Source organism: Prionailurus viverrinus, chromosome B2 (genome assembly GCF_022837055.1).
Source record: "Prionailurus viverrinus isolate Anna chromosome B2, UM_Priviv_1.0, whole genome shotgun sequence".
Classification (NCBI taxonomy): domain Eukaryota; kingdom Metazoa; phylum Chordata; class Mammalia; order Carnivora; family Felidae; genus Prionailurus; species Prionailurus viverrinus.
This window is the reverse complement of record NC_062565.1, coordinates 123676578-123693116: the sequence shown is the minus strand read 5'-3', so window position 1 is coordinate 123693116 and position 16539 is coordinate 123676578. Positions and strand designations below refer to the sequence as shown.

Below are 16539 nucleotides of genomic sequence, written 5' to 3'. Positions count from 1 at the left end.
CCCCAGACGGCGCTCACCTGTCTGGGCCGCGGGCCCCGGAGGCGGGGGGCCGGCGGGAGCGAGGCCGAGGAAGAGGGCGGAGCGGCTCTCCTGGCGCGTCATCGGAGCACCATGGCGGAGCTAGGAGCTGGCGGCGACAGCCACAGGGGCGGCGACGGCGCTGTGCGGAGCGAAACAGGTGACTGCACGGCGGGGGGCAGGCGAGGGTCCCGCGGGCGGGGGGCGGCCGGCGGGATGGGTGGGCGCGCGCCGGGCGCCGGCGGTCTCCTCCCCCTCCTGGCCGCGGCCCGGAACGGCCGGTCCAGCGCGCCGCGCACCCGGGCTCGGAGCGCGTCTGCCCTCCGCCCTCCGCCGCGCGTCGGCCGCCCGGGCCCGCGGTGCCCGAGCGCGGCCGGCCCCAGTTCCGGTCGCCCCTCTCACGCTCCACCTCGACTTTCCCACAACAGGTGGAAACTCGCCAGCGAGCGCGGGCGGGAGGAGGAACTGGGAAAACGCTGGCCGCTCCCCTCCCACCTGCCGACTCGGCTCTCATTCAGTTGAATGGGGAAATCGTATCTCCCAAACCAAACAGCCAGCCGGAAAATCCTCTGCCAGGTGCGACCGACAGGATTATCCGTTTCTGGCACCCCTCCCGCCTTCCCTGGTCGCACCGGCTGTCGGGGTCGCAGGCGCCGGTGGCGCAGCCGAGCGCCGGCGCGAGGGTCCCGCGGCGGCGAGCGGCGGCCGCCCCCGCCCCAGGGTCCGCAGTTGCGACCCGCTCCCGGGCAGACTGAGGTCGCGGGGTGGGGAGGGCCAGGGCTGGCTGCTGGAAGGTGGGGCCTGCGTGTGCGGGATAGTCGGACTCGTACCTTTGTTGACATGAAAGCGCCCCCAGAGTTCATGTTTTTATGCGGTCCATGCACGAACCCAAGGTAGAAGGAACGTCGGCTCAGGTGGTCACATCGACCCCCGCGCCCGACGTCCACATTAACGCTCGGGGACAGGTGCTCACATCTCCAAGACAAGCCGAAAGTTTCTTCCCCCAGCCCCATCTTGTATGAAGACGACGTTTCCACTCTTAATAGCTTTTTCTTAAGAAACTGACTTGCAGATTCTCGCCTCTCCCCTAGTCTCTTCTAGGTCGGCAAACCGTTTCTAGTACCTTCCACTTGGGATGGAGGCGATGAGGCAGTTTCTTATTTTAAAAAGAATTCACATTGCAGGCTTCCTAATTGCAATGCGTTTTCTATACACACATAACCGGAAACGATCGTTTCCCTAAATGTGACACTCTCCTGTCCCTCCAAAAAGACCTTTTTAAAAAAAGAAAAGACCTTTTGATTTACATGATACGCTTATTTTAATATGAAAGTTCCAGAAAACCTGTACCAATCTTTGGAAGTGTGTCTGCACTGCTAGGAGGAGTTTGGGCATCTAAAGTCTAATGACTTAATCCTTTCAGCCAAATACCTGAGGTTAAGTCTGACAAGGTGTCTTGAACTTGTTTACTTTGAAGTCATGCTACTTCCTGTAGGGTGGTTTATTTTGTCTTAATGTGTTTGAAAGATTGGGCGATCATTATTTTGAGTTGGGCCGAGGAAGGGGTGACTAAGAGATGTCTTTGTAATTGTTTTATCAGACTTGATGGGCTGCATGCTCTGGGTTGGGCCCCTCCCCAACTGAGGGCAGCGGAAGGGCAGCGTTCTCATTACAGTATAAATGGTTTGGTGCCTAATACCCACAAAGTAACTGCTTTTGAAAAAAGAAAAAAATGTTCCAGAAAGTTCACGCAAGCCAGTTTATAGTCAAACAAACGTAAACAAAAGAACCGTTTTCTAGAATCTGCACATGATCAACTTTTTCGGATATGAGTGAACTGCAAACTAGCGTTTCATTACCTGAGCAGGTTAACTAGTGAACTGGTCGTGTTTCTAACAATTAATATACAACTCATGTGACTATCAGTGCAAGATTTTCTTGTACAAAGGGGGAATTTAATTGGCTGCCATCTCCTTCATAGAAAAAAAATTCTTCCACGCCTTTGCCTAGAAACGCCAGTTTCCGAGGGACACATTTTATATATTGTCTTTTGAGTAATTGTACTTATGATTTAAGTACAACTTATTTGTGGCCCACATCTTTTTCCTATTTTTCTAGCCCTAAGTTAATGCTTTTGGTGTTCAGAAGTGTCTATGTGAGCAGATGCCAAAGATAGAAGAAAGGTGAAAATACGTATTTTTTTAAATCTAGGTAGCAATATTTTGAGTGAACAAGTAAGGAGTGCTTGAATTTTAACAATTTAAGAAGTTTTCCATATATTTAAAACATGTTGCCTACGTCAGCATATAGGACTCCAATGTAGTGTTTTATTTTTATGAACATATTTCACATCGTACACATCTAAATGCTGCAAGTCATTTTTTTTTTTTTTTTTTTTAACAATCACAGGTTTGCAGAGAGGTGGGTGTTTGGGGAGGAGGTGGGAACTTCTATATTTTATCACTTATCAAGAGGTGAAAATTGCTACTTGAAGTGGGAAGTTTGTTGAGGGATTCATTTTATGTATTCATTCATTCATTGAGATTGGGTTATTATGAGGTAAAATACATTCTTAAATGTCTTAGTTTTTATAGACCTGTGCAAAAAATTTGGTGTAATTTTAAGACAGTTTTTTTTTTTGTTTTTGTTTTTTTTGAGTACGGTTGACACGCAGTGTTACATTACTTTCAGTTGTACAACAGTGATTCAACATCTCTATACATTATGTTGTTATACTCATCGGTGTAGCTGCTATCTGTCACTGTGCAACACTATTACAATATCATTGCTTATATTTCCTATGCTGTGTCTTTTATTCCTGTGATTTATTCATTCTGTAACTGGAAGCCTATATGTCCCATTCCCCTTCACCCATTTTGCCTACACCCCGTTCCCCTGTGGCAACAATCAGTTCTCTGTATTTATAGGTCTGATTGTACTTTTTGTTTGTTTTTGCATGCGTTGTGTTTTTTAGATTCCACACATGAGCGAAATTATATGGTATTTGTCTTCCTCAGCCTGACTCATCTCACTTAGCATGATACCCACTAAGTCCTAGGACAATTTAGACTAGAGTTTCAGGTGGCTATAAAAATAAGACCTGTAATATTCATAAGTATGTAGATATATATGTGTGTGTCAAAGATGGGTTGAAAATTGGTGGTATACCACCTATAAAATGAAACATTTAAGGATATTGAAAGCTACTATAGTAATCCCACATTTAAAAACCATATTTCTCTCAGCATATATTTATCTTCTACTTAAAAGTAGTCAAGTCACATTTCTTGTGGTAAAAGTTTTCATTTTTCTTTAGGATGAACAGTTTTTTCACCATATTTTTCAGTATTCAAAATTTTGAATATTTTTCAGTTCTCAAGAAATGAAAAAATAATGGACTTGGAAGCAAGTTTTGGATTTCACCACTAGAGGACATCAAGTCCTTCTTCAGGCCGTTATTTTGAGTAGTCACATAGATGGATGGATACTCACAAAACTGCCTCTGTCCGAGCTTTCTGTGTTCAGTGTTTTTATGCTCATGCTTGAGAGCTGTGGAAAGTGAGCGTGCACAACTCCTTTCCCAACTCGATAGCTTCTTTTTTATAAGCCTACTGAATTAAGATCTAATTTGAAGCAGCATGTGACTAATTCATGAGTAAACACTTTCATGTACAGGAAATAAGTTAATACCTGTAATCTGTAAGTTCTGTTGATACTCTTTTGGGGGAAATGAATTAGAACCTAGAATTGGGCTTTTCTGTCCTCAGCCTGCTATCTGGTGAGAGAATACAGGCTTTATTTGTGATCTTGGTCACCACCGTCACTGCATTAAAGTGATCTTTATGGTTTCACTTGGCTCAAAGGGTCTACAAATATCTGCAAATTAGCATTTTAAGTTAGGGACTCAGACTACCAATTTGGTATTTTATTTCAAAACGGTCTGAAATTCAAGTCCTAAAGTTCATGATGCTTCATTCAAGTGGCTAGATAACTTTTTTCCCCATTGTATTGTGACCTGCTCTTACTTTATATCTTGTTAAAGAGGAAAGTGTTAGACCAAGCAGCTGTGCTCAGCAACATGGATTTTTTATATCAATATTTAGGCATGAGTGTGAAATACTAATATACATTGGCATGTTCTCTAAAAAAATTTTTTTTCTAACACCTTTGCTTTCTGGTGCACAAAAAATAATCATTTGAAAGGGAAAATTTTTTAAAATTCAAGTCTCATATTGATTTAAAAATTGAAGATATTGAGGCTTAGAATAAATTGACCAAGAAATATGTACCTTGCATATATTAAGCATTATGGTGGCTAGAAGGTTGACAAAGACACGCTCCTTCTTAGCAAGGGAAACAACTCATAAATAATTGCAGGTCATGAGGACTTCAGTGAAGGAAGAACTGCTTCTGGCTGTGGTCATTAGGGAGGACATAAACACTGAAAAAAATGGGTAAATGATACATAAAGTTGGATGGGAAGGAAGAGAGGAAAAGCTACAAATATGGAAAAGAGCAAAATTTTGGTCATACTGGCTCGTGTGAGCCTCAAGATGAAAGAATCCTAGAAGATCAGTTAGGAATGATGATCCATGGAGGCCAGATTGTGGAGTGGTTAAAGGTCAAGCTAAGAGGCTGGTATGTTATTCTGTGGACAGTGGTGAACTGTTGATGATTCTTGAGAATAACAGATCTTGATTAAAACATGCTTAATTAGTAATTCTGTACTCATGAATTTGCAAGCTTGATTGCAGGGTCCAACAGAAGAGCTCAGATGTGCCTTTAACGAATGCAGAGTCCATCCATCATTGAAAGTCATTCTCTTCAGTTGACTTTCTCTGCCTTGAGAATGGTAACACGGGGTGGTGAGAACATATGGGGAACGTCCATGGAGCCAGACAGATCAGCCAGACCTTTGAAGATCAGCGAAATCTGGATGTCTACCCAGCTGTTACCCATCTCGAAGTAGGCATGTAGACTAGAGGATGAATTTAATAAGAAAGAGTTCAGCGACATACAGACCAACTCAGAGGTTCCTACAGAAATGGAGGCAAGCTGTTGGAAATGGGAAGGGAACAATTAATTCAAGACTCTACTGAGGCATGTGTGTAAGGATGCAGGTAAAAGATGGCATTTAAGATTATACTCCAGGTTTGAGTGTGGCCCATTGGCTTAAGGGTGGCATGAAAGTATCCGTGAGGAGGACCTGGTTTTGGTGGGAGAAACAGAACAATTTCTATAAGACATGCAAAAGACACAGAGACATGTAGGTAGAAATGTCTAATGGGCACAGGCAGTATGGAGATGAGGGACAAAAAAAAAAGGCCAGAACTCTGGGATTCATTCCATAAGGGGATAATGACTGAAGCCGGGAGAATAAGGAGAGCCTGGAAAGAGAAACTGAAAAGGGGTGAGAGGACATTCAAAGTGTAGCAGGACATTCAAAGAAAGAGCCAATAAAGAAGATGGGCAGAGAAGCTAAAAAGATAGGAAAGGCATAAATGAGCAAAGCAGGGGTGCCTGGGTGGCTCAGTCGGTTGAGCATCCAACTTCAGCTCGGATCATGATCTCACGGTTCATGAGTTCGAGCCCCACATCGGGCTCTCTGCTGATAGCTCGGAGCCTGGAGCCTGGTTCAGATTCTGTGTCTCCCTCTCTCTCTGCCCCTCCCCTGCTCATGCTCTCTCTCAAAAATAAACATAATTTTTTTTAAATGAGCAAAGCACCTGCCAAGGGCGAAGGACAAGAGGTCAGGGAGTCAAAGAATGAAAGAAAAGCCATCACTGTGGTTACCGGGTAGTCACTGACCCCCTAGGCGAGGAATTTCACTTGTTGGTGCAAGAGTGGGGGATGAACCAGATTCTAAGTGATTAATAGATGGCCAGATGGAACTGATTTTGGAGACTCGCCATCAAATTTGATGGTGAAAGGAAAAAAATGACAAATCCTTGAAAAGGCAGAGGGTTTTTTCTCTCTTCTTAAAAATTACTTTTGCATACAGAAAATTTACTGATATTTCAGGTGTACAATTCATTGACTTTTGCCAAATATATACACATGTAACCACCATTGTAATCCTGGTCTAGAAGAGTTCTCTCATCCCAGAGAATTCCCTCACGTTGCCCATTCAAGTCAGGCTCTCCTCCTACCCTCAACCCCTGGCAGCTGCTGATCTGTTCACCATGTGTCTAGTTTTGCCTTTTCCACAGTGTCATAAGAGTGGAATCATACACCATGTAACCTTTTGAGTCTGAATTTTTTCACTTAGCATAATGCATTTGAGATTGTTGTATGTATCAATAGTTTGTTATTGATGAGTAGCTTGCTGTTGTAAGGAAGTACCATGGGTTGTTAATCTACCCACCCATTGAGGAGCACTGAGATATTTCCCGGTTTGGGCGATTATAAATTATGCCGCTGTAAATGTTTACACCCAGGCTTTTCTGACTTATCTGAGGGAGAGACCTCAGAGTGGGTTTGTCGGCCCATATGAGAGTATATGTTTATAAGAACCTGCCAAACCGCTTTCCAGAGTGGCCCTGTGGTTTTGCCTTCCTACAGGCAATGTCTCAGTTGGAACTGCTCAGCATCCTTACCGGCACTTGACATTAAGTTTTGTTTTTATTTTATTTATTTATTTATTTTTTTTATTTTTTATTTTTCAACGTTTATTTATTTTTGGGACAGGGAGAGACAGAGCATGAACGGGGGAGGGGCAGAGAGAGAGGGAGACACAGAATCGGAAACAGGCTCCAGGCTCCGAGCCATCAGCCCAGAGCCCGACGCGGGGCTCGAACTCACGGACCGCGAGATCGTGACCTGGCTGAAGTCGGACGCTTAACCGACTGCGCCACCCAGGCGCCCCTTAAGTTTTGTTTTTAATTTTCAGCCTTTGCACCAAGTTCTTTGAGTAAAGCAGTATAATTGCCTTAAAGTGAAATAGTGCCCTTCTGGATGCTAAATGATGCTCGCTGGAATTAGAACCCCTGTGGAGATAGTGTTGCTCCCAGAGCCCATGTGTAATGGGGAGTTTTTATTTGGCTTTAATATTACCGTCTTCTTTATTCTTCCATGGTAACGATTTTCTGTGGAGTCTGCATTCTGGAGTTGATTATCAACAGCGGTGCCATTACACATCAGGTCCCATGCCAGTCCAAGTTCTCTGTCCCCCTTCGTGTCCCTCTTCCAATCCTTTGAGAAATGGCTTTCCGAAATTTGGAAGGAATGCTGTTTCAGTTACAAAGCTGGGAATATTGGTCTTATATCTCGTTTTATGGTCTTGGTTATTCCTTGTTGGCAGAATTTATATTGTCAAATTGACTACTTACATATCAGCTCTCAGTTACCGAAATGTATTTACAGTGTTTTGTAAAGATCTTGATAATCTGTCATTGGATGTTTTTTTTTTTAATTTTTTTTTTAACGTTTATTCATTTTTGAGAGACAGAGAAAGACAGAGCATGAATAGGGGAGGAGCAGAGGGAGGGAGAGAGACACAGAATCCGAAGCAGGCTCCAGGCTCTGAGCTATCAGCATAGAGCCTGATGCGAGGCTTGAACTCATGAGCTGTGAGATCATGACCTGAGCTGAAGTCGGACGCCCGACCAACTGAACCACCCAGGCGCCCCTCTGTCATTGGACAGTTAATCACTGAGCATGATCTAAGGTTCTATATGCTCAACACGTATGCTATTATGCTTATTCTTTATAGAAAATCCAGCTCTAGAGTTTGTCTAGCTGTTTAGCAACTCAGTGTCTTTTGCCTTTTTTTTTTTTTTTAATCCAGTATAGTTAAGATACTGGATTAGTATCCAGTGATATTAGTTTCGGGTGTACAGTATTCTGTAGTTCTGTCCATTACTCAGTGCTCATCAAGATACGTGTACTTTTTTAATCCCCATCACCTATTTCACGCATCTCCCCACTCCCATCACCCCCCCCCCACTACCAGTTGTCTATAGTTAAGTCTGTTTTTTGGTTTGTCTTTTCTTGTTTTTCTTTGTTCGTTTGTTCCTTAAATTCCGCATATGAGTGAGATGCTATGACCTTTGTCTTTCTCTGACTTATTTTGCTTAGCTTGCTCATAATACTCTCGAGATCCATCCCTGCCTGTTGGCCTTTTGCCTCTTTAATATCTGTTTTCGCAATGCTCTGAATTATAGTTTACAAATTTAAATGGCGTCAGGTGTTTTTTCTCTGTTCATTAAATACTGGTCTTCCTAGTATCTTGGAGCAATAGCCAGTTAAGAAATAATCTATAAGATTTTCTTGGGTGCGACTTTCAATTTTGATTTGAAGACTAATATATTTTTGACGGCAAGAACTCACTGCATCTGGCAGTTCCTTGTCCTCGAAACTCCTACAGAAATAGTTGTGAAAGAATTGTGGGGAATGCCAAGGAGAACTGACACAGCAGACCAAACATCGCAGATGGACGTAGGAATGCAAAACTGAGCGGAAAGGAAGCTGAAAGATGTATTTGGTATATCTGAGCTGGGCTTTGCATGCATTGTTAGTAAAATTAGGTATATTTAAATTGTAGAGTATTGAGATTTGGTATCTGAAAATTTCTTCTGTGACTTTTTTTTTTTTTTTTCTTAATGCTACGTAAGCTTTTTTGGAGTTGGCTGTCTGGTAAAAGGACCCATCCTTTACTATGGGATAACCTTCCACATATAAACCTTGTATCCCTGCTACTCTGGTGACAGTAGGAAATAGCTATATTCTAGAATAGGTTTAAATTCCAAGGTGAAACTCCAGAAAAGACCCTCTTCTTTCAGTGTCCCCACTTTCCAACACAAGGCCTGCTTGGGTGGCAGTAACTTGCATAATAACAGGCTGTAACAAAAACGCGTGGCAGCCTGTCAAGGTTTTAATCCAGGCTTTTGGTTCTCAGAAGCCCTGACCTAACACACCAAACAGGACCTAGTTCCCTGCCTCCTGCATTCCAGCTGGATTGTTTTCCTATTCAGGGTTGATGCTCTAAATTAGTATGATGGCCCCCTTATCCGCAGTGCTGGTCAGTTCATTTAAGTATAGGCCATTCTTGGGGCCTAAGGTTATATTACTGAAATGATTGAGCTCCTGTGCTGCAGCATCATTGGTTCTCAATCTTGACAGTGAGTTAAAATCACCCAGGGACCTCTTAAATCTCGCTCTGCCCCTACTACACCTTAGGCAATTATCCGAGAACCTCTAGGGGTGGGAGCCAGGTGGCAGTACCTTCTAAAACTCCCCCAGTGATTCCAATGTGCATTCAAGGCTGAGGACTACGTTCGATCTATTTCCTACTTAAAGCTCTTAGATTTGACGATAGTAGATTTCATTTGGAGGTGTCAAGTGTACCTTGCTTATGGAAACCACCTGGAAATCATAACAGCTGTTACCCTCAAGCCAGTGAATTTATTTTGTTTATCTCTTATTTTGCTCCGGGAATTTTGTGAAGGAAATGTAGATGTGAATATGAGTAGGAGTATGCTTGAATAGTAAAATAATGTGCACACTCATGTATGTATTGATGCACTTTAATGTATGAATGTGTGCAGTTAGATGGAAAGTTAGGTAATGAATTTCTTTCTTTCTCTCCCCCCCACCCCCACTTCTGCCACCTTCTTCCTCCTTTCCCTCAAAACAAGAAGGTCAACTTCAGGTATATAAAGTTTTTTGTAGCAAATTACATACTTTTCCCAGAGATTTTCCTAGTGAAAATCTGATCATCATCTCCTTGGCTCTGGAAACCACTCGTTTCTTCTGTCTGCCTGTAAATACTTAACACAAGAATGTCCTTCTCCTTGATGTTCTTGCCTCCCATCCTGCGGCACAACCTATGCTAATACCTTTTGGGTTAATCTTTCTTTACTTCACCTCTCTTCATTCTCATCAGTTGTTACTTGACATAAGGCTGGGTCTGGTAACCTCTGCTCTTTTCACGTTGTACTTTTTCTTAACAATGTTACCCATACTTACTTTTTTTTTTTTTTAATGTTTTTATTTTATTTTTGAGAGAGTATGAGCAGGGGAAGGACAGAGAGGGAGGCACAGAATCAGAAGCAGGCTTCAGGCTCTGAGATGTCAGCACAGAGCCCGATGCGGGGCTTGAACTCACGAACCGCGAGATCATGACCTGAGCTGAAGTTCAACCCTTTTCCGACTGAGCCACCCAGGCACCCCCACACTTACGGTTTCGAACATCACATCAAATTATGATCTCCGGTTCTACTTGTCAGAACCTCCAGAGGCACGTCTGAGCACGATTTACGTGTGTGTTTCAGGTTTTATGGTGCCATCAGTTGTGATTTAAAGCTTTTTCAGTGAGGGCTTACCTTTGACAGAACTGATTTTCTTTCTTTCTTTTTTTTTCCCCGCCCCCTTGCAATTGGTGTCTGCATAGCTATAAAAACCGGGGCCACAATGAAAAGGGCAGTGGGGGATACTGAGTAAGACTGATCTCTAAGGAAAAGAGTGTCTTTGATTTCCCCTTTGCCCCTTCAAGATTATACTGAAGCTAAGCGTGTGTGAAGTCATTTGATCTTGCGCCCAAAGCTGACTACCTAGTGTAGTGATAATGTTAAACTATGACTTTGTGCTAGGACTCAGGCCTGCTGTCTGAGTTCCATTCTCAGCTCTGTGGCTACTTGAGGGATTTACAGCAAGTCATTTGGCCATGCTCTTCCTCGATTTCTTCTTTTTTAAAACCGGGATACTGGTAATGCCTTCATAGGGCTATGACGAGGATTAAATGAGTTGGTACATGTAAAGTACTTATAACAGTGCCTGACACAGCATGAAGTGTTGTTGTAATTATTGTGGTCACGGTTGTTAGGGATTGGTATTGCATCACCGGGAAAATATGGACTTACCCTGGCTTGCTAAATTTTTCCCTTAAGCAAATTTTTGCTTACAATTATAAAGTCTCAATGAGAGAATCCGAATGTAATGCTGATTCAGACCTAATTGCAGCCGTGTGATCACATTGCCATCAGATATAGTAAGCATCATCCAGGCACATTGGATGGTGCTTTTCACCTGTCAAAGTGTCGCACAAAACATGTTGCAGTAGAAGGTCGCCTCACATAACCCTGTGACTTGCTAAGATTAAGTTGTGATTGAGTTAAAACCCATGCCAGCCTCTCTTGACTTTTTTTCATTTCTGTGGTATTCAAAAGTGTTTCTTATTACTGCATCATAGTTCTAAATTTCAAGTTCTTTCCTAAAATACTTGCCACAGAATTATTGCACTTTAAATCATAAAGATGGACGTGTTCCACGACGATGGACTTCCCGGACTTATTTTGACTTGAAACAAATCACTATCACTTCATTAACTGTTTCTCTACAAAGGAAAATCTAGGAAGCATATACAACTAGCCTTCCATAAGGCTTTCGTGAGAAGTACATAGTTTGGGTTTCTTCATACAAAATACTTGCGCAGGGGACGGGTGAGATAGGTTAAGAGGATTAAGAGGCCCGAACCTCCAGTTACATAATAAAGTCATGGAGATGGAAAGTACAGCATAGGGAATGTAGTGAATAAGAACTTGTATGTACGGTAACTACAGTTGTCCTGGTGAGCATTTCATGATGTATATAGATCACATTACTATGTCGTATACCTGAAACTAATGTAAAATTGTATGCCAACTATGCTTTAATTAACATCTTTTTAAAAATTCAAAAAGTACGCATGTTGAAATAGAAAAAGGATCAGTAAGCTATTTTGTTTTTTTTGTTTTTGTTTTTTGTTTTTTTGTTTTTGAGAGCAAGAGAGAACATGCCCACGGGACAGAGAGAGAGGGAGAAAGAAGCTTAAGTAGGCTCCACACTCAGCTCTGAGCCTGATGCAGGGCTCAAGCTCATGACCCTGAGATCATGATCTGAGCCGAAATCAAGATTCAGACACTTAACCAACTGAGCCATCCAAGCTCCCCTAAACCGTTTTTTTTTTTTTAATTAAGTTTCTTATGTATTAAATTTTAGAAAAGACTTCAAGTTGCAGAGGCTTATTTCCAGTGCCTATACAGGATGTTGGGACCAGGGTATATGAGACAGACCTTTCTCCCTAAGAAAATATCTTGTTCAACTTGTAATTTCAATTTTTATATTTTTAAAAATTTAACTTAATAAATCTTTAAATGTCACTTCCTCAGATGAATCTGGGTTTAGATGTTCTGAGTAATGCCTTTAAATTTTATATATGATACATAGACACTGTGGTAATTGATTAAACCAACATGCTTTAAACCACTCTTAAAATATTAAGGTTTATTTATATTTAATATTTATATAAGCACATAATATATAATATAAATGTAATATATAATAGATAATAGATATAATAGATATAGTATAAATATATATTTATATATTATATATAATATATAAGTATATAATATTTGTGTTATATGTAAGTGTATAATATGTATATCATATATAATAGTTATATCATATATAATATTTATATCATATACAATATTTACATTTCATATATAATATCTATATCATATATAGCATTTATATCATATATATTTATATTATATATAATATTTATATATATTTATAAATATTTATAAATATATACAAATATATATAAATATATAATATATAATATATAAATAATATATTATATTATTTATATATAATTATATATATAAATAATATATAAATATATATAATATTTACATCATATATAATATTTATATTATATATATTTATATCATATATAATATATATGTCATATATAATTTTTATATCATATATAATATTTATATATAAATATATACCATTTATATCATTTTTCAGTAAAAATATTTTTATAAGTACTCAATTTGAATGTTTATTTTTGGGGGAGAGAGAAAGACAGCAAGTGCACTCACAGGTGGGGAAGCGGCAGCGAGAGGGAGACATAGAGTCTGAAGCAGACTCCAGGCTTTGAGCTGTCAGCATAGAGCCCGATGTGGGGCTGGAGCCCATGTACTGTGAGATCATGACCTGAGCCGAAGTCAGATACTTAACCAACTGAGCCACCCAGGTGCCCCAGTGAAAATAAAATTATTAAAAATAAATACGCATCACTAAAATATACCCAGAACTTTCTTTTGCAACAGTGACTTTCTACCTCCTATCATCCCTGTGAGGATGTTCTTGTTGTGTATATAAAAAGGTATATCCATGGGTGCCTGGGTGACTCAGTTGGTTAAGCGTCTGACTTCAGCTCAGGTCATGATCTCACGGTTCCTGAGTTCAAGCCCCTCGTCGCGCTCTGGGCTGACAGCTCAGAGCCTGGAGCCTGCTTGGGATTCTGTGTCTCCCTCTGTCTCTGCCCCTTCCCCACTTCTGTCTCTCAAAAATAAATAAAAACATTAAAACAAATTTTTTAGAAAAAAGGTACATGCATATGCTTTCAAAGTGGCATTGCATAAGTCGCAGGTAGAGTATCAGGAACTAAAATGCAAGTAGAAGAAATGGCTCCACAGTAAAAAGCATTAAAATAGAGAAATGGGGGATGGAGCTATCTTTAGTCTGGAAGACCTATGAGAGGGCAAATGCCTTTGAGTAGAAAACCTTCATAATCTTATGACCCAGTGAACCTCACAGGGAAGAACACTTCCTTGACATCTTAGATTCAAGCCTTGGTGGTCCAGCTGTACCTAAAGTATACTCACGATAGAGTGTGAGTCTTCAAGGAGATTTTGGAAGAGACGAGTACAGAATATCACATGGAAGAAGATTTTGCTAAATCCGGTGACTGGGAGCCCAGACACTGGTGAGCCATTCTGGACCAGTTGGGAAATGCACAAAGATGCCTTTTTTGTTTTACAGTGCATAAGTTATCTATTAGAGGTGCACGTATTTGGAAACCTGTTCATGGAACAACTTACAGTATTGCAATTATTTTTAAAACAAACAGCTTTTGGTTCTATAAACTCCCTACTTTTGTTTGTAAACAGCAAGAACCAGGTCTTTTTCTAGTGAGTTGGATAAAGGCTGGCTCTGGGCTATGAAGGGACATGGGTATTTCTTGTATTAAGGGTTTCAGGGCTGATCTCTTCCTCCATGCCAGTCTGCAAACAGGAACCAGGTAATAAAATCTCAACCGAAAAATTGAGAGAGTAAAGAGAATTCTATTATGATTGTGACTGTTTCTCTACAACTTTGTCTCTGGAACAACTGTTTTTTTTTTTTTTTTTTCCTAATACATCGTTGATTTTAGTGCCTTTAGCAATGGAAGTGTGGCCACTTTGCCTGATGATAAAAGGCACAATGGTCCATTTGTGGTGTTTTAGGAAGTTTGCCAAGAGGTTCCTTTTGTCATTATAGTCCTCCCTCAGTTGTCTATCTAAAATTCACAGGAGTTTTAAGCAAGGGCTTAGAATAGAGATTCGAAAGGTAAAGGGGTTTTGGAATTGAGGTCTGAGATGTTTTTCTTTCTGTGTAGTGCCCACTAAAATCTCAGTGGCCCGAGGTCACATAAGACCAAAAGGGGATGACATTTCTCAAAAAATGTACTGGATTGCTAGTAGTATCTATTTCTCGGAAATTAATGCTTCCTATCTTTTTTTAAAGCAATTACTGATGCATTAGGAATCTTTTTGTTTAGGAGTTACAAATTTGGAAAGCTTCTGGGCTTGCCATTTAATCCTAAGTATACTCATCTCTTATCTGTATAATTTAGCTGAAGGCTTTCAGTGTTCTGGTTGGTTGCTGACAATTACACTGGATATGCTAATCTTTTCAGTGTGGACCTTAGCTGAATGTAAATGACCAAACCTCAAAGTTCCCCACCATGATTTTCTGTTGATTGATTTCAGAACTGTGCTGAAGAATTGTATATAATTTTCTCTTTTGTCAGAGTTGGTTCTATTTAACCAGTAAGTGTAAATAAAGTTTAGTACCTCAAACCTTCATATACACTTTATCTTCTCATGAGAAACATGTATTATCAACACCATCCCCATCCACATATTTATATATATTTTCTTCTAATTGAGACAGTGAGGTTACTTCATGACAATAGGGAAGGATTTTTTTTAAATCTACATATCTGTACTTTCCAAACCACTTAATGTTGAGGCAACCAGTTGTTATAATGGTAAAAACGATTTGTTTGATAATGCTTTGAAGCTGACCTGTATTGGATTCTCAAAGAGCGATCATTAGTGAAAGGTAAGAGGATTTCATAGGTCTGCTGACCCCAATTGTATGAGTATTATCTTAACAGAGCATTGCAATACTGGAAAATGACTTGAGTAAATAATGTCCAGCCTATTCAGTGAAAATTTGACTTTTGAGTGGCATGCTTTCATTTATAGCATGTTGATTTCAGCGTGGGAATGGAGTGTCTTAATCTCTGTGGGGTCACTGACCATGATGGTTAATTTTATCTGTCAATTTAGCTAGGCTACAGTGTCCAGTTATTGGGTCAAACACCAGTCTGAATATTGCTGTGAACATAGTTTGTACATATAATTAACATTTGCAGTCAGTTGACTTTAAGATTACCCTTGATAATATAGCAGGCCCAATCCAATCCATTGAAGGCCTTTGGGGCAAAAACTGAGGTTTCCCAGAGAAGGACTTCTGCCTTAAGGCTATAACATGGAAAGCCTGCCTGAGTTTCCAGCCTGCTGGCCTGCCTTACAAATTTTGGACTTGCCAGCCTCTATAATCGCAGGCTGCCATTATTTCTTAAAATAAGTATTAAAAAAAAATATGTCTATATTTTCTCCAGAGAAGTAGTAGTATTTAGTATCAGTAGTGGTCCAGTAGTATTTTTGATTCTGTTTCTCTGGAAAACTCTGACTGGACACATGGACCCTCAGAAAGAAAGTCAGAGTTTTCCCCCCAGAATTATGTAAAACATTTAAATTACTTCTTAAGAGAAACTTTTAAATTAACTCTTAAGGTAAAAACAGGATATTAAACCTCTTAAAAAATCTTAATTGACGTCAGTTTTAATTTAGGGCATTTTACCAGAAAGAATTAGAAAGAGTAGCAAAGCCACAAAAGATGGGATTGGGGGAAAGTCTCAGTAAGGGCTGAAATGAATGTTGAACACCTGCTGTTGATTGGTCCAATTCTTCACTGGCCTGAAGACTTAGGGCTATCACTCCCCTTAAAATGCCCATGAAGTAATAAACTGAATTGGCCTATTATTCTTTAATAATGCTCTTCACTCACAAACCTTTAGATCTCCTCTCTCAAGTTACAGAGCCACACAGTGACCCATCCTCAGTGAATTGTATCATTGAGGGAAAACTCGTATATCTTCTTCATTTTTATTCCCATCTTCCCTAGAGTTTTTCACCCAGATTTCCATTGAATTGCTGATAGGCGGCAGTGAGGGAAGTCTGCAGGCTGCAGGTGCAGAAATTATTAGTGTGGTCCTGTTGTAACCGGAAGACTGAGTGAAGCTTCCGTTCTTTACATGTTTTAGCATTAAGTCAAAAACCTCTGGGGGGCATCAGTGGAATGAGTAAAACAATACAACTGTAGAGCCACTGACAAAAAAAAAAAAAAAACCGA

The 16539-nt window shown here is 40.4% G+C and overlaps 1 protein-coding gene across 1 annotated transcript in view; it reads left to right on the top strand.

Moving 5' to 3' along the window:
* MAP7 (microtubule associated protein 7) overlaps positions 1-16539 on the top strand; it is a 178237-nt gene continuing 161698 nt past the window's right edge. The window contains exon 1 of the mRNA XM_047857797.1: positions 1-178. Within this exon, the coding sequence (XP_047713753.1) occupies positions 112-178 (67 nt within the window). The 5' untranslated portion in view covers positions 1-111. The remainder of the gene's footprint in view (positions 179-16539) is intronic.